At 39.5% G+C, this 22,707-nt stretch overlaps 3 protein-coding genes across 3 annotated transcripts in view; 1 reads left to right on the top strand and 2 right to left on the bottom strand.

Annotated features, from left to right (window-relative positions):
* Positions 1-5,211, bottom strand: part of LOC107704928 (U4/U6 small nuclear ribonucleoprotein Prp31-like) — a 6,623-nt gene extending 1,412 nt beyond the window's left edge. The window contains exons 1-12 of the mRNA XM_016507990.1: positions 5,074-5,211; positions 4,759-4,971; positions 4,587-4,647; positions 4,422-4,505; positions 4,211-4,308; positions 3,923-4,029; positions 3,220-3,389; positions 2,823-2,980; positions 2,656-2,745; positions 1,516-1,643; positions 781-853; positions 548-676 (exon numbers count right to left, since the gene is read on the bottom strand). Of these exons, the coding sequence (XP_016363476.1) occupies positions 548-676; positions 781-853; positions 1,516-1,643; positions 2,656-2,745; positions 2,823-2,980; positions 3,220-3,389; positions 3,923-4,029; positions 4,211-4,308; positions 4,422-4,505; positions 4,587-4,647; positions 4,759-4,971 (1,311 nt within the window). The 5' untranslated portion in view covers positions 5,074-5,211. The remainder of the gene's footprint in view (positions 1-547; positions 677-780; positions 854-1,515; positions 1,644-2,655; positions 2,746-2,822; positions 2,981-3,219; positions 3,390-3,922; positions 4,030-4,210; positions 4,309-4,421; positions 4,506-4,586; positions 4,648-4,758; positions 4,972-5,073) is intronic.
* LOC107704926 (CCR4-NOT transcription complex subunit 3-like) overlaps positions 1-8,145 on the top strand; it is a 19,905-nt gene extending 11,760 nt beyond the window's left edge. The window contains exon 19 of the mRNA XM_016507989.1: positions 8,118-8,145. The gene's annotated coding sequence lies outside the window, so the exon portion shown is untranslated. The remainder of the gene's footprint in view (positions 1-8,117) is intronic.
* Positions 6,690-22,707, bottom strand: LOC107704931 (uncharacterized). Its single transcript, XM_016507992.1, has 16 exons — positions 22,085-22,707; positions 19,748-19,881; positions 19,446-19,590; positions 19,251-19,321; positions 18,635-18,753; positions 18,088-18,175; positions 17,489-17,637; positions 17,282-17,366; positions 16,900-17,021; positions 16,531-16,680; positions 9,880-16,216; positions 9,640-9,803; positions 9,199-9,332; positions 7,676-8,010; positions 7,482-7,560; positions 6,690-7,372 (listed from the first exon to the last, which is right to left on the bottom strand). Exons 1-16 carry the CDS (start codon positions 22,170-22,172, stop codon positions 7,227-7,229), a joined length of 8,346 nt encoding a protein of 2,781 aa, XP_016363478.1. The 5' UTR covers positions 22,173-22,707; the 3' UTR covers positions 6,690-7,226.

Here is a 22,707-nt window from a genome sequence, read left to right as displayed (position 1 = left end):
TGAACATAAGAGACTTGAAACAAATTTTTAAAAATCTTACCAACCCCAAACTTTGAATGGTAGTGTATATAAAATACATTTAAAGGTCCCCTGAAATGCTTATAAACATGCAGCGTTACTCTATGTGTTGATGTCATTTTAACTGAAACAGGAAGACAGGGCGGGACATATCAAGCAGCCCCGCCCCTTTTTAAAATAGCCAATAGCGTTTGTTTATATCACAGCTTGGGCTAGAGCCGTTCAGAGCTGATGGAAAGCATATTTACACTGTTTGAATCGTTCCCTGTCCCCTATATAGTGCACTACGTGCTACGTCGTAGTGCCGTTTTGGCGGAAGTGACGAACTGCAAACTTTGAATGCTTATATCTTCTAAATGCGAATTTTGTCACTGTTTTGGAGCACACTGCCTTATAGATAACCTTAAAACTAACATATTGATACTAACACCCAAAAAACTTTCATTTTGATTTCATGGGGACTTTAAATATGAAGAAACTGATTTTTCGCTTAAAGTTTTATAATTAATTCTACAGTATGCAAGCATACCTGTAAGGATTTGGATATTCTGGCCTTGGTGGAGTCGTTGACCTGAGCTTGTCTGACCCTGCCGCTGCCAGACTTTCCCAGCTGACCGAGACTGAAGCCCAGATCCTCCTGATAAGCATCATCTTCGATCTTACAGGGAGAAAGACAGAACGTTTATAATCCACAGTTGCCAAGTTGCTGGAATTTTAAAACAAAGCATGCTAATGGAGCAATACTGACAGAGGTCAACTAACCTCTGCAAATGTCATTCTGTTGGCATGTTTCCTGATTTCTGTCAGACCCAGCCTCTCTTTCATCTTACGATACCTGAGAGTATAAAAAAAAAGAATGACAAGTTCATGCAATGTAAAAAATTTTTATTTTTTTCCCCAAAGTTGTAAATAAACCAGATTATTGGAGTAGGTTTTACAAGAAAATACTATTTCAGTCTTTCCACTTCAAAATTTCACAGAAAATTCCATGTTTATGTTTAATTCAGTGTTTTACTTGTCAACTCTTTGTAATTATTTGTGAAATTTACTAGCAATTTCTGAGTGAAAATTATTTCTACTTTTTTAATAATTTTTTTTTTTAGTGTACAGGAAATATTTGTTTAAAAAAAAAAATGAGTGTAATACAAAAATAATTGTGTGTACTTTCCCCCTTCCAAATTTATTTTGCTTACTTGTCAAGAAAAGCATCTCAAGGCAAAATTTAAAATACAAATTATGAAATATTGTCAAGTAGTCATATTTAAGAATGAATAATGTAATGTAAGCCAAAAACATACTTTTGTACTTCCCTTTTTTATTTTCGCTTGTCAAGAATATTGTCATAATGCAATTTTTTCAGTTTCTTTTAGATTAAATATAAAATGTAGTTCTCTCACAAACACCATGTAAGGTCATATTTTGAATATATAATACAACATAATACAATATATAATTTTTAAAAAAGGACCCATCATTCCCACCCCTTTTGACCCTCACCTTCTTCCTCCTCTCTTCTTCCTCTGTCCATCTAGGGGAGCTGGAAGAGGCTTCACCTGCTTGACTGGTGGGGGCTCCTGCCATTTATCAAACTTTCGCTCGATCTCTTCCTTCAAATCATAGCCAACCTGTGTATAAACAAATAAACACAAGTTAATCGAGACAAAGCACTACAGTACTTCTAAAGATTTTTAGCAGCAACTACGTTCTAGCTTTAAAGTGCCCATATTATGCCATTTTTAAGGTTGCTAATATTGTTTTGAGTCTCCTAAAACAGGTTTACATGTATGCAAGGTCAAAAAACACGTTGGTTTACTAAAAAAAATTGATTTAATTTTACCTAATTTCTAAATGATTCATAAACAACTCGTGCGAAGCAGTTCAAAGAATCAGTCTCTCTAAACCTCTCCTTTCCGTGAGCCCTCACGGCTGTGATTGGCCAGATGGCGCAGTCCTTTGTGATTGGTCCAGAGCCGTAGAGAGATTGGCTCTGGATTGGTCTACCGCGAACAGCGCCCATTGCCATGATGGAATGACAGCCCTGGAGACTTATCAATACATAGAAAAGATGGTATCGATTGTACCTTACCAATTCGAGCCGGAGTCTGATGATGAAACGGTTGAACTGGCTGATTGACAAGAGACTGATTCGCAAGCACGACTGGAGCAGGACGTTTCTCAGTGGTTTAGTGTCAAGTGTTAACAAGTTTGTGGTAATTATAAGATGTGATAAAACAAAGTACTCTCACAGCGTAGGATACGGCGTCTTCTCGACATGATGTTACCCACAAGGAAATTTTACTGTTTGTGGGCGGGCAAGTTGACGACATAGAACGTGGGCAGACATTATGCAAATTTGTTACTTTGTGACGTAGAGCCGTAACAGAATAAGATTCGAATTCCTGACGACTCGTTTAGGCGATTGCGAGCAGACTCTTTTTTTTTTTGATAGACAATAACTATTTATCGAGCACTGTCAGCTTCACAACTTTGCAGATAGTTTATGTTCACATACAGCTACATGACACACTGCATGAAAGGTAATATTCGAAAAATGCATAAGAGGGGCACTTTAATTATCATCTGAAGTGAGTAAACTCTAATCTGTACAGTGGTGTAGACTATGATGACACTGCTGACCTTGCCATCCACGCTCTCGTGGAAACTGTCCACACGGGAAGCCAGAGTGCATTTAGCTGCTACCAGACGGGCTGCTTTTCTCCTCAGATCCTGGAAGCAAAGAAAAAAAATGATAAAATAAAAGCAATGAAAAGTAAGTAAGTGAAAGCAAAAAGGTTGATGCTCACTGAAGGCAGAGACTGCACTACGTCACAGTGGTAGATGTAGCCTGTGTGGGGCAGCAGGGATGTGCTGCTGAATCCAGACAGCGTCCTCCGCTGAGCTCCCAGCAACATCAGATTACACGCAGGCATCTTGGACAGGTTAGTCAGACCACCAGCAACACCTGAAATCAGGGGAGAAGGTTTGCATGTTGTCAACGTAAGGGATTTTTACAGTACACCCATATTTTATTGTGATCAAGTATAAGTGAATATTTCCCCCAATCAAGATAAAACTTTTTTTTTTTTGTACCTTTTGTGTCCCACAGAAGAAAGTCATGTGGGTTTGGAACAACATGTTAATAACAGAATTGTAATTTTTGGGTAACTAACTATGCTTTTAATTCAGCAGTCTTGTTCTCACCCATAATTTTGGCAGCAGTTGAAGCTCCGACAATAATTGAAAGATTTGGAGCAATAAATGACATCTTGGATTCCACATATTCATAGATCCTGTGTTTTGATTGGTTGAGTTCAAGGGCCATGTCACATGCCTCCTCCAATCGCTGAAGCTCATCATCACCAAGCATTGTTCTGCAAAAATACAATCATTTAATTAAAAAAAAAACTGCAAAAGTTTGGGGTTGGTAAGAGTTTTTGGAAATATTTCTGAAAGTCTCTGATCCTCACCTAGGTTACATTTATCTGAGTAAAACTATAGTAATATTGTGAAATCATTTTCTATTTGAAAATATTTAAAAATGGAATTTATTCTTGTGATAGCAAAGCTCAAATTTCAGTCTTCAGTGTCACATGATCCTTGAGAAATAATTCTAATTATTCTGATTTGGTGTTTAAATAACATCATGTTGAAAACAGCTGTGCTGTTTAATACACTTCCTTTTAATATGCTTCATTTTTTCTTCTTTTATGATTCTTTGATGAATAGAAAGTTCAAAAACAGCATTTATTTGCATTTTAATCTTTTGGAACAATGTAAAAGTCTTTAGTCACTTTTGATCAACAGAATGCTGAAATCCTACTCGCTCCAAACTTTTAAACAGAAGCGTTTAACAAAAAATAAGGTTCTCTTCCTGTAATCATACCAAATATATCTGCTAACTCACCCTTGAGTGGTTGATGCTGTAACACTGACCACCATGATGGTAGCATTAGTCAGGATCTGCTGGAGGGTCTCATTATTTTTGCATTTCTCTAGATTGTTGCCCAGCTCCTGAAGACACACAAACACATTATCGTATATAAAACACACGTGAATTTATGTTTAAGCTTCATCGATAAAACAAAATTACTGATCAGAGGATGTAAATCATGTGACACCACATTTTGCATGAATAGGATGCTCAAAAATGCTCAGCCCATCACATTTTCCAAATGAATATGCTTCTTCATACCTTAACAGTTCTGATATAGTCTAGTGCATTTGGCACCAAAGACTCCAGTTCAGGAAACCTTTTGGAGTATTTGTCACGAACAAACTTGTGAATGATATCTGAGGTGGAAATAAAGAGGAATTGATGTTATGGTGCTTGATAAGCGATACAAATCTTGAAAGTTGGCGATAAAGATTTTGCATATTCACTATAAAATTCATATTAAACTCACTAAGTTCATTGTCAATTTCCACTGTGAGATTGTTGGCGGCGACAATGAGTCTGTACTCTGGGTCTGCTTCAACAGGTCCAGACACTGAAGAGAGTGGGAAAATATGTTAAACTTGGAAAATTCATAATTACCCGGATGTTCGTAAAGGAGATGGATGTTACTCACCTTCTGAATTTTTGCGTTGATTTCCAACATAATGACCGATTTTATCCATGATTTCAGCAAACTATACGAAGTCGAGATGTTTGCAATAAGTTAGTGTAACGTTTCAGGGAGACGGTACTTATATGAATCCATTTAGAGATAAAAGTCAAATGAATGAAGTTTAAAAACTCACTGGCTTGCTGTGTCTTAGTTTTGCTATGGATGCGACACTCTCCGTCCCACTGTAATCCATCTCCATCTCCTCCGGTATGTCCTCCAGACCTCCACCGGCTTGATTCTCCCCGGGTTCCCCATCACTCTCACCCCCTCCTCCACCGGGATACAGCCCGTCCTCTTCTTCTCCTGCCTCCTCCAAGTCGGCAAGCAATTCGTCTGCCAGAGACATCTACGAACAGAGCGAGAAAACAAACGCGAATTAGATCAAAACATCGTTTATTTGCTGAACGAGGTTTTAAAATAGTCATCCGAGTAAATGAGCTTAACTTACATTTCCAGAGGGCTTCTTTTCTTCTCGCCTCAATAAAAAATACGAATATCAGCCAACATGCAACGACATACAAACGCACAGCACCGAACAACGCGCAGAAGTCGCAGGTTAAATGCGTCACATGTTTTACAGCAAAGGCTTCTGGGAAATGTGTTCAGGAACGAGCGCATGAAAATGATAGATAGATAGATCGATAGATAGATAGATAGATAGATAGTTTACAGCAAAGGCTTCTGGGAAATGTGTTCAGGAACGAGCGCATGAAAATGATAGATAGATAGATAGATAGATAGATAGATAGATAGATAGATAGATAGATAGATAGATAGATAGATAGATAGATAGATAGATAGATAGATAGATAGATAGATAGATAGATAGATAGATAGATAGATAGATAGATAGATAGATAGATAGATAGATAGATAGATAGATAGATAGATAGATAGATTTTCTAGCAATAAGTTAAATAAATATTTGAAAGGTTGAGCATGGTTATAAGAAACTGAGAAAACAGAATAATTTTTGTCATCATGGCACAAAATTATGTTCCTAGGGTGCCAAAAAAAAAATTTCTCTCAGTTTTTTGCAATAGGATAATACCTTAAGCTAACAGGGTTGCGTGTGACAAAGCTAATAGTATTTAAATTCTAATAATATTTCAATATTTATTTTTTAAATCATTTTTACTGTTAATCTGTTAGATAAGGTCAAACAAAAATAAAGTGCTTTCATGGGTTACCAAAGTGTAAAGTATTGTGGATTTCGCCAGAGTTGAGATCTCTAACCTGTTCTGTTTCATAATACTAAGCTTTATTTTATGCCTGTTTATAAGTTATATTATGGAAAAATGAACTAAAATAATAATATTACAAAACAAGGTTAGTAAAGTGTTACACAGAAGTTATTATAAGACAGAACAATTTATTGTCATCAAACAGTTCAATAAATGGTTCAGTTTCCATGTTATTTTCACTCCCTCAGCTTCTTACAGAATAATATGAAACCTCCAAATGAAACAGATGCTGAATGTGATGTAATGATCTGGATTACCTCAGACATTTGCATGAACGAGAAGATCGAAAACTAAAAATGAATGAATAAATAAGTCAATTAATAGTTATGTATGCGGACTTCTCTTTTTTTCATGCCAAGCAATAATTACTGCTTCAAAATAAATAAAGGAAAATCTAATGTCAAATACATTATTAGAAAATAACACCTGTGTAGAGACACATCATAGGACAACTAGATACAGACTGACATCTAGAAATAGCTAAATTAGAGAAAACATTTCAAAGTGTTTGTACCTATGCAAAGATATATGTTTGTTGAGGCGGTTATTAAAAGGATTAAACGGCAAACGCCATAAATTCAAAATAATTTGATACAAAGTAAATATACAGTATACTTAAACTTATGAAGTGAATTAGGCCAACAGACAAACATATATTTAATTAAAAAACAAATGCAGAATAAATAAACAATTAAGTAAACAAATTAGATACAGAAATAAATAACATTTGCAATAAAAAATACAGTATAAAACATAACAGTTAGTTGCAGTTTTATTTTTTCGTGCATTCTAAGAATACCTTTAAAATAAATGGTTTTAAAATGAGTTTGTATTCTGTTGCAATTTCATTTTTAGTTTGTACAAATGCTAAATGAGAACTGCACTGCTGTGATTTGGAAAGAGACAGTTCCCTCCTCAACCACAAACTACAAGAATGTCTGACTGCAATGAGAACATATTTACAATGTCAATATTTCTAAGCTCACAAATAGACAGGTACTGGTCAGAGAAAGTGCACCCCTTCATTCAAGGGGAATAAAATACAAACGTACTTCAAGAAGCCATGAAAATAGAACAGTTAAGCTGGTACATAATAAGACTCCCATTGCATAGCCGAAAAGTATATGTCAGATTTTACATAACTCCAAGGATTTTGGCTGTTTGGAAGGTACTTTCTATGTGTGGATTTACCACTCCAGCTGCTGCAGTGAGTAAAACCTGGACTGCCTCCAGCCTTTTGAAACGGGAGTCCTTCTTTTTCTCGCAGTTAAAAAAATAACCTCCAGGAGCCGTCATAGTTACCGATGACAACGGGGACCACTCAATCACTCCAGGGGGGTACATTTTGTCCAGGTGTTTAGGGAACAGTAGTATGTAACACTAAATGCGGGTCGTCAGCAGGGCTCACTGTAAACCTTGATGATAAGCCGGAAGTTACTCCGGTTGGAGATCTTGGCTTCACTACATGGTCTTTACTTTTTGATGCCTTGTGGCTGGCTGATCCTGACAAAAAGGGCAGAAGAAAAAAATAAAACAGAAAAATGTGATCATATGTGATTTGCGTTATGCAAATCAAGCCCAAATTATAATAACTTCTGCTGAGTACACTTACCAAAACCATCAGTGTTGGGGGGCTTTCCATGGGGAGATGAACTATTAGATCCAGAGCTCAGTTCATTGGTTGGAGTTTCCTGGCATGAAGAGTTTCAAAATATAGAGAAGTAACAAAACAGACAATGTTTAACAATGTGAAACCTTGCAACTGAAGGTACTCGTTGCTTTTCTGTATAAACACCCTTCACATACCTGATCGAAAAGATAGACTGTGACATCATCAAAAAATGACACATTCCTCCCACGGTCACGGTTCTCTTTGTCCACGGGCTCCTTTGGTGATTTCAACAAGCTACGCAAACCCACTCTCTTGTCAACATCTGTTTCCGTGACAACGATTACACGCCTGGGAGACTCATCCTCCTGTTCCTCTTCTTCATCTTCATCTGGATCGCTACCTGTTGAAGCAACCCTCTTCCTTCCCCCTCTGTGCTCTCCCCCTTCCCAGAATCCTCCTTTGGCATTTGGTGAGAGAGGAAGAGAGAGAGCGAGCGGAGGGAGGGACAAGGAGAGACGGGCCAGCTTAGCTGAAATGGGATGGTAGTACAGATGGAGAGATGAAAGACAAATATCAGAAAATGGTGGTACATATATGTGTGTGTGTGTGTGTTTATATATATATATATAGAGAGAGAGAGAGAGAGAGAGAGAGAGAAAGAGATTGTTATAAAATTATTATAATTGTTTTTTAAATTGTAAGAATATATTCAATATATATACTGACTTTTTTTTTTGTTTGGGATTTCAACTAGCTATCAACCCCTCATAACGATTCAGAGACTGACATGATAAAATTATTAATTAGCCAAATCGTTCAATTAAAATAAAATAATCTTCAAAATATTGACTTTTTCAAGTTCTTTGTTTTCAATTTTGGTTCATTTTCCAAAAAATATTTAAAATTGCACAACAGCATAAAATGCACAACTGACGATAACAAATCCAAATGAAATTGTTGAGTGCTTTCGGTTCACAGTACCTTTCATAGCTTGATTTGCAGCTGGCAATGAAGGTGCAACCTCAGGCTGTTCAAGCACAGTCATTTCTTCTGTCTTTGCTCCAGCAGGTTCACTCACAGACACAGAGGGAGAGGAGGGTTGAGACTCCTCTTTGCTTGTAAGATAAATCATTTACACTAAGAAGTCTGGTTTTTACCTTCTTTAACCAAGAAATGCATTCAGTTAAAATAATTTAAAAGCACAGACTGTGGTTACATTAAATGCCATGCTGACATCACATTTTCTGCAGTTCACACTGATAAAATACAGAATATTTAACTATGATTTATAATCTCTAGAATAGTGAGAGATATTATATTAGAATAGTATTATATAGATATATTGTCTCTCTCTTAGAATATTGATCTGTTTTATTCATCACTTCGTCTATTTTTTGTAGTATTTCTGGAACATAGCCACACCTCTCGTTTTCTTGGAAATCTTCGCTTGCAACACTTTCATCAGAGGACGAAGTGGTAGAGGTTCCCCAAGGGTGCAGAATCACGCTGTCACTAACTGTAGACCCCCACAATTATTAATTAGCCAAATCGTTCAATTAAAATAAAATAATCTTCAAAATATTGACTTTTTCAAGTTCTTTGTTTTCAATTTTGGTTCATTTTCCAAAAAATATTTAAAATTGCACAACAGCATAAAATGCACAACTGACGATAACAAATCCAAATGAAATTGTTGAGTGCTTTCGGTTCACAGTACCTTTCATAGCTTGATTTGCAGCTGGCAATGAAGGTGCAACCTCAGGCTGTTCAAGCACAGTCATTTCTTCTGTCTTTGCTCCAGCAGGTTCACTCACAGACACAGAGGGAGAGGAGGGTTGAGACTCCTCTTTGCTTGTAAGATAAATCATTTACACTAAGAAGTCTGGTTTTTACCTTCTTTAACCAAGAAATGCATTCAGTTAAAATAATTTAAAAGCACAGACTGTGGTTACATTAAATGCCATGCTGACATCACATTTTCTGCAGTTCACACTGATAAAATACAGAATATTTAACTATGATTTATAATCTCTAGAATAGTGAGAGATATTATATTAGAATAGTATTATATAGATATATTGTCTCTCTCTTAGAATATTGATCTGTTTTATTCATCACTTCGTCTATTTTTTGTAGTATTTCTGGAACATAGCCACACCTCTCGTTTTCTTGGAAATCTTCGCTTGCAACACTTTCATCAGAGGACGAAGTGGTAGAGGTTCCCCAAGGGTGCAGAATCACGCTGGCACTAACTGTAGACCCCCACAGGACATTGGTTTTAACATTTTCACTGAGAGAGTACTGAAGTCTTTCCTCACAAACCTAAAAAAAAAAAGACACAATGTTTTAGAAATAGCAGAGCATCAATAGAGTACAGGTCACAGTAATTTTTACTCACCTGCATCATCAGTCCATTTTTTGCCTGCATTTTTGAGAGTGACCTCTGCCCTTTGGAACCATCTGTAGAATTGCATGGTGAGAGAGGCGTTGGCACATGTTGCCCCGTTCTCTTCTTCACTGACTGCTGAGCTTCTCCTGGGAAATTTGGAGAAACGTTTTCATACTGCTCTGACTGTTGCAAGACAGCCGTGGTACTTTTCCATATCCCATCAACTTCTTCTTTTAGCTTGACTCTCGTCTTCCCCTCTGCATCTGCTGAGTCATGATGATTTATTATGCCACCAGCACCACTCGTTCTTTGCTCTGGATTTCTCTTCAAAGATTCAAGCAGATCTAAGTTTCCTAAAAACAGATCTCCAAGGGTCTCTTCATCCCCAGAAATGCAGCACAGTTGCTCCAGTTTTTCAAAATCCTCCAGAGGCTCCTCATCCAAGTTCTTCCACTCAGAGATCAACAACTCAGGGATGGAGTTCAGAGAACACTGGGAGAGAGGTGAATGGGCCACTTTCTGGGACAGGCCATTTCTGTCGTCCACAGTATTTGATTCTGGGTGAATGTGGTTTTCTTTCATGAGAGATGTGTGCAGTTTTTGTCCCAGGTTTGCAGTGATACCTTTGCTGTGAGTGGTGGTACTGGTGGCAAGTTCTTCAAGAGACTGATCTAAACAGTTAACATAATCAGAACAGTCAGAAGGCTCCTCATGTTTAGTAGATGCTTGATCTGCAGCACAGAACAGACTTGAACTGGTCTTGACTTCTATGTGGTGTACTGTATTCGGGAAACTACTTGGGCCTTGGCACTTGCCCACTCCTGCATGTGGGGAAGCAGAACATTCAGAAAGCTCCATTGAAATCAGTGCAGGGGCTGAACACTGAATGTTGCTACTATGAATCTTACATGACTCTGGATCAGTGTTAATGGTGAGACTTGGGCAAGATGGAGAATCTGATCTTTCTTTTTCAAAAATCACATCACTGATTGTGGCAGGACAGTGATTACGGTCAACATTATGTCTACCGGTTTCTGTACTGAGACACTCTGGATATGCTGAAATGATGTGAGAACTATCAGCTAAGTCAGAGGTTGAGTTTGACATATCTATTGTGCAGGTTTGACGGTCTTCAAGGGCTGCAACCAACATTTTGCTTGCTTCAGTCTTGGGTGACCATGTGGCTTCGGTTTGGTCCCTTTGTACATCGTTATTATGACTAGAAAGAGATTCTTTGTGGTATTGTAGAGGTTCCAACTCATCAGTTGAAGTATTTGTAATAGAAAACGAGGCAGAGTGAGTCATGCAACCTCTTACACCCACTATGTTTTCATGACTGTCAAACTCTTTATTATCTTTATCCCCAAACAATTCACCTCCCACATAATTTTGTAAACATTTCTCCGAATTCTGGGTATCAATCACCACCTCAACAGGTCTGTGTTGCACAGGTGCCTCCAGCTCTGGGTTCTCCAGATTCTCAACTTCCATTTTTATATTGCTAGTATAGTGCTCTGGTGTTCCATTTTCCATGTCTGGATTTTCCATGTTCTCCTCTTGCTGAAAGTCGAGCCTTTCTACAAGTGCCTGCTGAGCTTCCTTTGCCCCAGTAGAAAGCATCAGCGTCTCAGGTGGTGGATAATCAGCCTGTCCTAGCTTCTCATCATTAAATGCATCTTCACATATTCTCTGAGTAGAGGGATGAGACTCACTATCTGCAAGCTCATCATTTGCTTCAGATTCCCAAAATTCATGACTCACCACTAAGTGTTCCTCCTCCCCCCAGGCCTTTTTTCCAAAACTCGGGAACAACTCTGATCCAAGCCCTGCTTCTGGTGTCTGAGCTTCGGCTGCAGCCCACTGGTCATTTTCTACAGGCCAAAGGTGAAGTTCTCCCTGCTGAAATGTTTGGCAGTTGAATTCCCCGCTCATAGTCTCCTCTGTACCATTATCTTCCTCAAGGGCACTCCACAACTCCTTCTCCTTCAGTTCAAGACCCATTGAGGCACCTCTGCTGAATTCATCAGAACATTCATCTTTTGAGATCTCCATACTGCTGACTTTCTCGCCTGCAGAATTTTGGGGGGATTCCTTGATAGTGAAGGAGAGCTCCCCTACAGCTAGCTGACTTTCAGGCCTCTCCTTTGTCTGTTCATCCTCACTCTCTTCTGAATACGAGAGGTTTCTCAAGCCTAGTTCATTTGCATCTATGTCTTGGATATCAAGCTTACTCTTTTCCTCTCCTGTAGGTTGTTCAGTTTTCGTCTCAGACCAGACGAATTGGGTCAGGCCGCATTTGGTGTCATCATTGCTGAGCTTTGTGTTTATCTCAGGGCTGATGATGCATTTAGAATAATCAGACTGTAAGCTGTAAAACCGTGATAACCTGGATTTACTTTTGTCTGATGACTTTTCATCAACTGGGAATTCAGGTGATGTACAACGTGCCTCCTTAAACTTCATTGTTTGCAAATATGAGCAATGTTCGATGAGTTGTTCTTGACAAACTGGTCCAGAAACAGGTTTTTGAGGGTCTGAGACTATGTCAGCAAGCAGTCTAAGATCTGTAGCACCTGAATCGTGAAGCACTCTTTCTTTTGAAAATGTATGAGATGTGACCAGCTCACTATTTTTAGCTAGAGAGGAGTTTTGGATGTTAAGGGAGCTGTTGCTAAATGGAACTCCCTTATTTGGCTCATCCTCTCCACTGGAAAACAACATGGCAATAAACTCAGCATTGCATTCACTTTGAGAATCTCTTGAAATGACAGCACCTTGTATGAGAGCCTTCTCTACATCAACTCTCTTATTTGAACCCCACAATTCCTGCATATCTTGTTTCATCTCCACTTCCTTTTCTAAATTCTCCAGTAGTCCTTCATCCTCAATCTTTTCCTCAATTCCCACCAATATTCCTCGATTCCCACCAAGTACATCGGTGCCTCTTTTGCCTAAACCCTCTCCACTATCCAAGTCACTGTCAGAAAAGTAGGCCGAATCCCGGTGTGGTGTTTCAGTTCCCAGGGCTTTCCATCCACCACTTCCTCCACCCAACCAGGAGTCTCCAGGTGTGAGGCAATCCAGTGAACTAGAGGTCAAAGGTGACAAGACAGAATCTGTGGGGGTCATGGTGGAAAGTGACTGATCAGAGTTGGGTTCATGTACCATTGGCGAGTGGAACACATCTGTGCTTGATTCATTCAAGGAGAGTGAAGATTCACTTGGAAGTATTTGCTCTTTTGCCATTTTCATGTCTTTATCAAGACACGCCGTCCTTGAACTAGTTTCCTTGTCAGGTAAAGTGGTTTGTTCGAGGGATTTAAAGGATGTCTCCATTTGCAAGTTGGCAGTGGGGCAGTCTTGACTCATATTTGAACTGTATTCCCTTTCCTTTGTAGAGCTTGTGCCACCTGCTAAATTACTGTTTTGTGAAGGATCAAGGAAAGTCAATTCATTTAGCCTCTCGTTTGGATCTTCTGGCAGTTTCTCATTGTGTACATCTTTAAATGTTGCATTTGATGTCATCACCTCGATGCCAGCTGAAACATTGTGATAATTTTTCTGCTTTAGTTCTTTTGCCTGAACAAACATGCCCTTCAAATAATTTTCATCTGCACTTACAATTTGTGTATCATCAGGGATTTGATTTTTGTCACAACTCAGTGAACTATTAACAGTGTGCAGATTCTTGGGTTCTACTGGACCTTCATTTACACAGTCATGCTGATTGTGAGACTTTTGAGAATTTTGTTTCTCTTTTATAATGGGAGATATCTGCTCCAATAGAGGCCCATTTTTAGGGATTACTTCTGAGGGAGGAAAATCATTAAGGAAATGCTTCTCTAGCTCCATTTCAGGTGAAAAGTGACTGATTGGAGTTAATTTCTGAGCTGATTCAAGATTTTGTAATTCAGATGCAATCTGAAGTACTGGAATTTCTGGGCGCATAGCAACTTTTATTTCACTCCTTTTCGCCCGCTTGGTGACTTGAGCATAAATTGCTTCTTTTGTGTCACCTGGCGGCTTTCCTGCTCTTGCTCTTTCTGATTCAAACTGTATTGTTTGAGATGATTCTGGGTCAATGCATATTGACTCATACTCAGGAGACAATGGAGCAGGTGAAACACTCTCTTCCTTTTTGCATTGCCTTGTAATGATTTCAGTTAGAAATGTTTCAGCAGATTGAATCTCCTTCAGGAATTCCTCTCTCGTCATTTCCCCTTTCTTCGGCTCAGGTTCAACCCTCTCATTGGATATTTCAGAGAGCAGGGAATGAGACTTCTTTATCCCTGATGAAAAAGCCTCTTCAGCTTCTGCATACGCTGGTAGATCTGAGGGATATGCAAAAGGATGAGGAGTAGTTCCAAATCTGGAAACCGGGGTGCCACCTTCACCATCATATGCATCCTCACAATCTGACACAGATGTCTCGATCTCTGTAAGGAACAAATCTCTTTTTTTGCCACGGCCTTCATATCCAGGCAGGAAGTCTTTGTCGGAGGCCCAAACTTGTGAGGATGAGTTAAGTTCTGTGAGAAGAGACTGGGATCTCCGCATTCCTTTGTCTTTCCTTCCATCACTTTCTCGTGCCCATGAGCTTTCTCCGTCTTTCAAGTCCACGGAGTCACTGGAGATCTCAGTCAGAAACAAATGTATGGGAGATTTCCTAGCAGCTGCAACTCGCTCACGTTGCATGACTGCATCTTCTCTCCAAATGGCCGGCAGGATGGTGGTGAGGCGGGATTGTGTTCGCTTCATTCCCCTTGAGAAAAGCTCAGTCGTAGCTGGGTCTGGTTCATCAACCAGGTTGGCGTGCTGAATGGTTGTTCCACTGGTGGATCTATGTGGTGACAAGAAGGGTGAATCATCATCCTTGGAGAACTCCGGGCTAGAGGATGACGTTCTCTCAATTTTTGGAATTGTGGATTGAGATCGAGTCATTCTGGACTCATTGTCTGTAGTGTACGTCTCTGAAGCATCTCTTGAATTATACAAAGACTGAGACCATGTCATGCCTCTGTCAGCATTTCTCTCATCAGTATGGTCACAGCTTAGTGGGTCTCTTTGTAAGTGCATGGCATTGTATCTGGAATATGTCTCTGAAGAGTAATTTTGACCCTTTTGGAGTCTATAGTGGGGAGGGAGAGGTGGAGGACAAGTTTGAGGTGGGAGAAACAGGGAGTGACTACCAGAAGATGGTGGAATAGAAGGAGAAAGTGATGGAGATGGGGGCAGTGTCTGGTGAGTGCGATTTAAGCCTAAATGGTCAAAGTTGGCTTTTGACAGTGAACTTATTAGTAAAGAATCAGAGGTCTCAACTTTGCCTGTCGGGAACGAGGATCCAGGGTAGATGTCTAACCCGTATGTTCTTGCGTAACCTAGCGGAGGAGCAGGTAGGGGACGTGAGTGTAGATGGCTGCCAGAGGACATGGACATTGAACGAGGTTTAGATGGGAGGATGGGCGCTTGAGGACTAAGGGACTTTTGGTTTACTTCTCCAATGACTATAACAGCGTAATCCGTCACTCGGTTACAGCCCTCCTTACTAAACTCAACCAAGCCAGTGTTTGGAACCCTAACCTTTACCTCACTGGATCTGACCGTCTGAGAGGTGCCTCTCGCAAAGCCATCTTGCTGACTGAAAGCTGGTCTGTCTTTTCCAGTAGTCCCTGTTTGAAGCTCGACCAGCTCCAGATCTCCAGGACACATTGAACTTGTTTTTAACGACCGGCCTTTTCCTAGACTAGGGGACTTATCCTGGGGAGTATGCTCTTCCAGGCGAATGTAATACTCACTGGCCAGTGAAGGGCTGCGGGCACTGATCACGGGGACGACGGTGGGTGTGTCCAAGGTTTGCCTGTGGCCAGAATTGGGTGTTGGTATTGGCTGAGGTGGAGGAAGTGGTTTGTACCCTCTCCTGCCATGGGCCTTTTCCCAGAAGTATTCAAAGTTTAACCCTTTGCTGGTCTCTGTTACAGTAAGGATGTCATCTAGTTCAGATGTAGGAGTGATCATATTATCTACAGGGTCCAAAAGAGGAAATGAGTTTCCATTTTCTCTGAGGCAGCCATCCTCCCTCCCATACTCTCTCTCCCTCAGAAGTTTGTGTGCGGCTGACTGAAAAGCTGGGGGCCGGAGGGCATCCCATCGTCTTTCAAATGACTCGTCGCTCTCTCCTCTCCTTCCTTCTCCACTGTCTTCCTCATAATCCTCCTCATCTTCATCCCCTCTAGCACTCTTCCGGCTTCCTTGTTCTGCAGCAAGGAGAGAGGAGAGAAGGAGGAAGACTTTGTTGACCGTTGGCCGCTGGGATGGAGGTAGCCAGCAAGACTGCATGACCTCGTACCTAATGAAATATACAAAAATAGAGTTCACATATCAGTATGTGACATTATATACTACATTTTCACTTTTTTAGATTACAAATCCTGTTTCATTTTTGCCTCATTCTATTAAGAGTGCAGTAAGACAAAATACACTCAAGATTCATTGATTTTAAGGAAAAAGTCATTTTTACACTAGTTATGAAATGGGAATGGGATTTCACAAGTACTATTAATTTCTGTAGGTGTAAAACATTTTGTAGGTGAATCTGTATTCTGTATCCTCATCTATGTGCAGACACAGTTTCATCTATTTAAAGGCATTAAAAATACTGACCAATAGTCTGCGTGAGTGAGTTTGAGGCGAGATTGAGCCAGAGTGATCTGTCGTTCCCTGATGACAAAGGTGAGAACCTCCTCATCGCTCAGGTGTCTGTGCGGCTGAGCCCCAAATTCAAACAGTTCCCATATTACAACACCCAGAGACCTGTCAGTAGTAATATAAAGGGAAAAAGTGGTTGAAGTTTAGGAAAAACCAAGAGTAGCACAACTGATAGACTGGGATAAAATTCAGAAAAAAAGTCCCTAAAACACTTTGTTTTTATAATTAAAAAACTTTAACTCCACTATTGTTATTTTTCTGTGCTATCATTGGACTCTTCTGTTTAAATTTCCATTAAATCCATTTGTCTATAATTTTTCATACCACACATTGCTGGTTTTGGTTTGATCAGTGACAATCAGATTCCCGCGAAACTCCTCCAGAAGTTCAGGGGCAATCCAGCGGAGAGGTATCCACAGTTTGTCCGGGGTTAGATAGTAATCCTCCTGTTTGTATAAAATATGGAAAACCACATTATCAAAAAAAAAAAGAAAAAAAAAAGATAGGCTAAGCTGCTCTAACACCATTATGCATTTATATGCTGATTATGCAATACAAAATATTTGTTTTGAATACCAACAAATCACCTTCTATGTTTAACTCAAAAAAGCCTTCTATACTAAAAAACCTAAGATGCTGATTGATTGAGGTCCTGTTCTATATAGTCTATTTGAAGTGGAATGCTGTTTAGTAATTGTTTAAGTACCTTATATTGATTGTGCGAGAGGCCATAGTCTCCGATCCGAACAGTAAGATCTGAAGTGAGGAGGCAGTTCCTCAGTGCCAAATCACTGGAGAACAACAGACAATTAGAGAATAGTATCATCATTTTTGATTTCCTTCCAGTTTCACAAATGCTTTGTCTATGCCATTCACATGATCGTGAATACTTAAAAGATTTTATCAGTCTTACCTGTGAATGTAATTGTTCTCATGGAGATGCAAGAGACCTGAGGTGATCTCATATGCCATTCGTTGTAAAGTCAAGAGGTCTCTGTTTAAAAGGTCAGGGGTCATCCCATCAGACTTCCTCTGAGCTCTTAAATACCTCTTCAGGTCACCCTGTAGATACAGACACACACACACACACACACACAAAATGAAAATACAGAAATTATTTAATACAGAAAATAGGATCAAGTGCGAAGACAATTTATAAAAAGTGCTAAAAGTGCAAAGACAATTTATGATTACATAATGAACTGGTATATTTAAATTTATTCCAGTCCCTTGAATAAACAATGTGCCTTTTTCATGAAACATTCAGAATTTAATTTCTATAAACATTGTAAAAAAAACCTCATTAACTATCTAATCCAATACATCATAAATCCATTCTTACATAAATTGCTTCAATTAACAGAATGAGCCAGTGTTTCATGAATGAGACCCATTGACTAAATTTCCCTGAACTACCGATAAGAGGCACACACATCATCAAAGGCAGTAATTGTTTTCTCTACAAAAGTTGTTGTCTAAAATTGGTCTCAATGTCCAAATTTGGGTTCTCACCAGTTGACAAAACTCCATGACCAGGAGGAAAGGAACGTTCTCACTGCATTGGCCCAAACACTGTAGAATATTTGGATGCTGAAGACTTCTATGAGATGAAAGAAACAAATCAATAAAGATTAGCAGTGTTGTCAATGTTCTTGTAAACATACATTATACAGGGTGAGAGGGAGAAGAGAAAGGGAGATAGCAAATGTAATTAAACTAAAGCTTTGGTCTAATAAATAGATCTGAAAAGTTTTTTAGCATTCCTGGGCCCATCTGGACCTATACAAATCATGTGTGTATATATGTTTATGTCCAGTGTTCAAATTAACCCTTCCAAGCGATCACAAGCGACTGTAATGCAAATAAAGCAGCACAAAAATAAGGTAATTCATTGCTTGCATGAGCAAATTGAGTGTTAGATAAGTGGGGAATAATAGCCTCAATAAAAAGCAGCAGAAATTTCCACTAATATAATTAACAAAAAAAAAACATGGACTAACTAGGAAAAACAACAATCAGCAAGACATAATGCCAGCCATAGCAGCCCAGTTTGTCTGACCTGTATGGCTCGGACTCTGCCAAGAACTTCCTCTGTTCCAGAGGACTAGCACTGACCCTCAGCTCCTTCACCACAGCCTGATAGGAGCTGCAGTCACACAGCACTTCAGCCAGGATTACCTACCAGAGACAGATCAAACAGTTATACAAAAAAAAAAATCTGTTTACTACACCATATCTGTACAAATAAAAAAAAAGAGGAGAAGAAATAGAAAGTGTGTAGAATGGAGCTAAAAAATAAGTGCAGTGGGGACATACAGACCAGGACAACCCACACGTTAGACTACAAATTCAGGTCAATGTAATTATAGATGGTCAAGTAAGAAAGAGTGATCTTTAAGCGGCTCAAAATGAGACCATGGCCTGAAATGCCATATTTTACGTGTTTAAGCTCAAAGATTCAATACTTGCTTGGGTAGAATGATCAATTTCACAGATATTTAGACTATGACACACTGATTCAGAAGCCTCAAAAGTTTCAAGTGCATATCCATATTTAGATTAACTATTCTTTATAAGTTTTCTTAGGCACCCCCACCACTTTGGGTTTCCATTAGCGTTAGTAACAATTCAAGCTGTTCTCGAGAATAAAAATATTTTCATTTAAATGTGTCTACCTTCCCAAACCAGCCATTTCCAATCTCTTGCAGGTAGCTGAGAGTGTGCCTTCGGAAACATTGGGAGATGTCTGTGGGATTTAATAGGACTGAGTTATATATCTGTATATACATCTATACATTGACAGTTTTCTTGTCACTTATGAACACGTTATGGAGCAAGATGTGCATATTGCCTTTAGTAAATGGGTTTACCTGTGCCATTCGGAAGTGTGGGGCAGTTCTTATCCCGCAGTGGAAGAGTGTAAACCTCCGGTAGAGATGGACAGGAAGACAAACTGTCCTCAGGAACAGGGCTGGAAGCCCCAGAGCATTCTTCCCCTTCAGCATTATCAAACTCCTGAAAGAGAAAGGTGGAGGTGGGAATATATAAAAAAAGATATTTAACCACCATCAGATGCACAAGAAAACCGGTTTCATTCGGTTTCATATCAGTAAAACGTTATGCAAAATTCACATAAACCCACATGTATAAAACACACACCAAAGAGACTTACATTGAATCCCACGCCTCCTCTCTTACAGCAAAGGCAGGTGAGAAGCAAAAGAACAAAAGAGACCAGCCCAGAGCAGGAGATGAGAATAATCACATAAGGAGGAGGAGAGAGAGAGTCGTCCCGGGACAGAGAGACTGAGGGGAAAAAAAAGAGGGTAGAGTTTTACATATTCGACCTTATAAATTCTAAGGGATTGATCCATAGATAGACAGAGAGAGAGAGAGAGAGGGAGTGAAAGAGAACTTGTATATATTCCTAACAGGGAAAATTTTAAAAGGGCAGCGTTACATTCAGAACATAGCACAGGAATCCAATGAAGTGTTTTCATTGCACAAAGGGAAAAAGTACAGAGAAAAGCAGAGGAACTCAGAATAGATCACCTTCAGATTGGGTTTAGGGAGGGGTTTAAGAGTTAAGGTTTAAGGGAAGCAAAGGAGAGAAACCAGAGAGTCATCATACAAGACATTTCTTGTACTCGTCACTATTGAAGAAGGGAAGGTATTGGAGTTTTGTTTGGGGGAAAGGCCTTTTTTAAGGGAAGGGACTGGATTATTGAAAAAGATTCTTGTATCTGCAGGGTTGCTGGGTCAGAAGGAAAGTTGCCATACTTGATTTTGTACCTCAATTTGGCCTTTGTTTTAGGAGAGCCATCTGTGGAGAAGAGAAGGTGGGGAGGAGGGCAAGGAGGTTAAATACCTTTGGCATTTTGATTAAGATGCTAAAACTGAATATCCACTAAACTAAAATGTATTTAACTGACTTGAAACCTCATTGTTTATTCACCAATGTTAGCACACAAGCCATTGCTAGAGACTCCACACCTCCATTTTACTTGCTCTTTAATAAGTCAAAAAATAAAAACTATCATATAATAAAATATGTTTGAACTGAGAATATCACTGAAAATAGTGAGGATAAAAATAATGCAATTCTTTAAAACTGTGATGAGAAACAGATGTTACTATATTTCTTAATCATTTGCAAAAAGTAATGTAACTTTTAGAGGCAACGGGCCATGGTTTTCCTAAAATAGCATGGCACCACAAAGACATTTTTGGACACATCAGGACTGACAGCAAGGTCCCGGCTGAAGCTGGGAAAGGCTGTTTAAAAGGAGTCACAGAGTACTAAGCATTCATTAAGGTCTGTTGTGTGAAAACGGTGCAGGTCATTTGAGGCTGTGCAAATTTTAAGCTTATAGATGGCATTTTTCAGGAAAATAACAGAAACCTAATTATTATTACATCTTTTCTCAACGATAAAGTAGTAGGTATTATTATTAACAGCAACAACAATAAACATTATTATTATTATTATTTATTAATATTATTACAATTATTATCATATAACATTACATAATACATCGTCATTATTATCATTATTATTATTTACAAATAAAAAATAATTTATAGTATCTCACAAGTCAGAATATCAGAAGCCTATCTTGTTCTAGTTTTATTCAGAATATCGTACAGCTTTATAATTTCTAAATAGCACATGATGTCAGAACACTCGAACCTTACTTGTGTTGCTAAAGATCAATGCACAGGCTAGTAACTCGTGACAAAAAAAATCGCGTAAATGCATATTAAAAATCATAATCATTACCACAAATGCCACGCTTGCAATTAACAATAGACACGCGTTTTGCATTCGAGAATCACCCGTGGAATTCGTCCACCTGAACTGTGGAAAAATATAAGTTAATGAGCAGGGAGCTATGTGAATACATGAAGGGTGTTATTGTTCATCTGATAACCTTTTATTGTTCGAGGAACAGTGGCCAGACATTGGCAGACACGGACCTGTGCGCAGTTCCCTTCTTTGACCATATGGTTACACATACTGCATACGAGAGCAGAGCACACAAATAAACACGCGGGCCTGTTGGCACATTTGTGTTCATGATACTGCTACAATAACGCGCGGAATAAAACATCAGACATAATAATAAGCCGCAGATGATGCAGTTCTGCCAAAACAGGGACATATGATGATTCTAGGGAAAATCGCGTTATGTACAATTTATGATTTACCTCAGGCCCATAGGTAAAATTACATAGAGGAGAGCTGATTTGCAGGCCCACAATGAAGAATCATACATGCGTACCAGCCAGACACCTTTATTATCATCAGCGCAGGATGCCTGGGCTCAATATAACGACACATAATATTAAACGTAGGTATAATAGATATTAATTATGAAATAAGAGTCACCCCTGCCAAGAAATATACAATTTTCTCATCAGACTGTCACATTTTGCTTATTCATACAGCGTCTCATCGCCTCCTCCCCCCTCGAGCGCATCAATAACATCATCTGAACGACACGCTCACCTTCCTTCTGCGGGGCTCCCAGAGCTCTCTCCGGGTTGAAGTACGACATCAGCCCCACCAGAACAATCACCCAGCACTGTAGTGACATAGTCGCGCGGTCCACGGCACCACCATCCGAGCGACGTTGTCAACGTTCCCCGCCGCGCGTCTGGCTCCCCGCTAATAAAGAACCGTCTGCTTGTTGTGCAAGAATGATGCCCTCGTTTAATCCGCAATTAAACACGGTGTGAACGCTCTTTTGTGTCAGCCTAATCCCGCGATCCGCATCCTCACCAGCGCGCTGTTACTATTCCGTCCTCATCGCGTCCCATCGGTCGAAAACGGGCAGAAAACACCAGTGAAGTCATTCTATTGGTTCTATATCCGATCCTAAATACGGTGTCAGTATTATGTGAGTGGTCCAGCTATGTTTTTTATTCCAAGAAGCCCCTCTACGTCGGATGCGACCGAGCATGCGCTATTATGATCTCTGTGGAGCTGCGTGCGCCTCGCGGCGATTTTCGTAGGTAGAACGACTACGCGATGCCCTTCGCTCAGGTACCTGCTGCCGGCCAACAAAAGCGTTTGTTTGTTTATTAGGCTGGAGAGAACGGCAACGCCCCCGTGTCGTGGCCTTGGGTATC

The sequence above is a fragment of the Sinocyclocheilus anshuiensis genome, unplaced genomic scaffold (assembly GCF_001515605.1).
Source record: "Sinocyclocheilus anshuiensis isolate Anshui unplaced genomic scaffold, SAMN03320099.WGS_v1.1 scaffold702, whole genome shotgun sequence".
Taxonomy (NCBI): Eukaryota; Metazoa; Chordata; class Actinopteri; order Cypriniformes; family Cyprinidae; genus Sinocyclocheilus; species Sinocyclocheilus anshuiensis.
The sequence above is the reverse complement of the archived record's forward strand: the minus strand, read 5'-3'. Positions and strand labels throughout refer to the sequence as shown.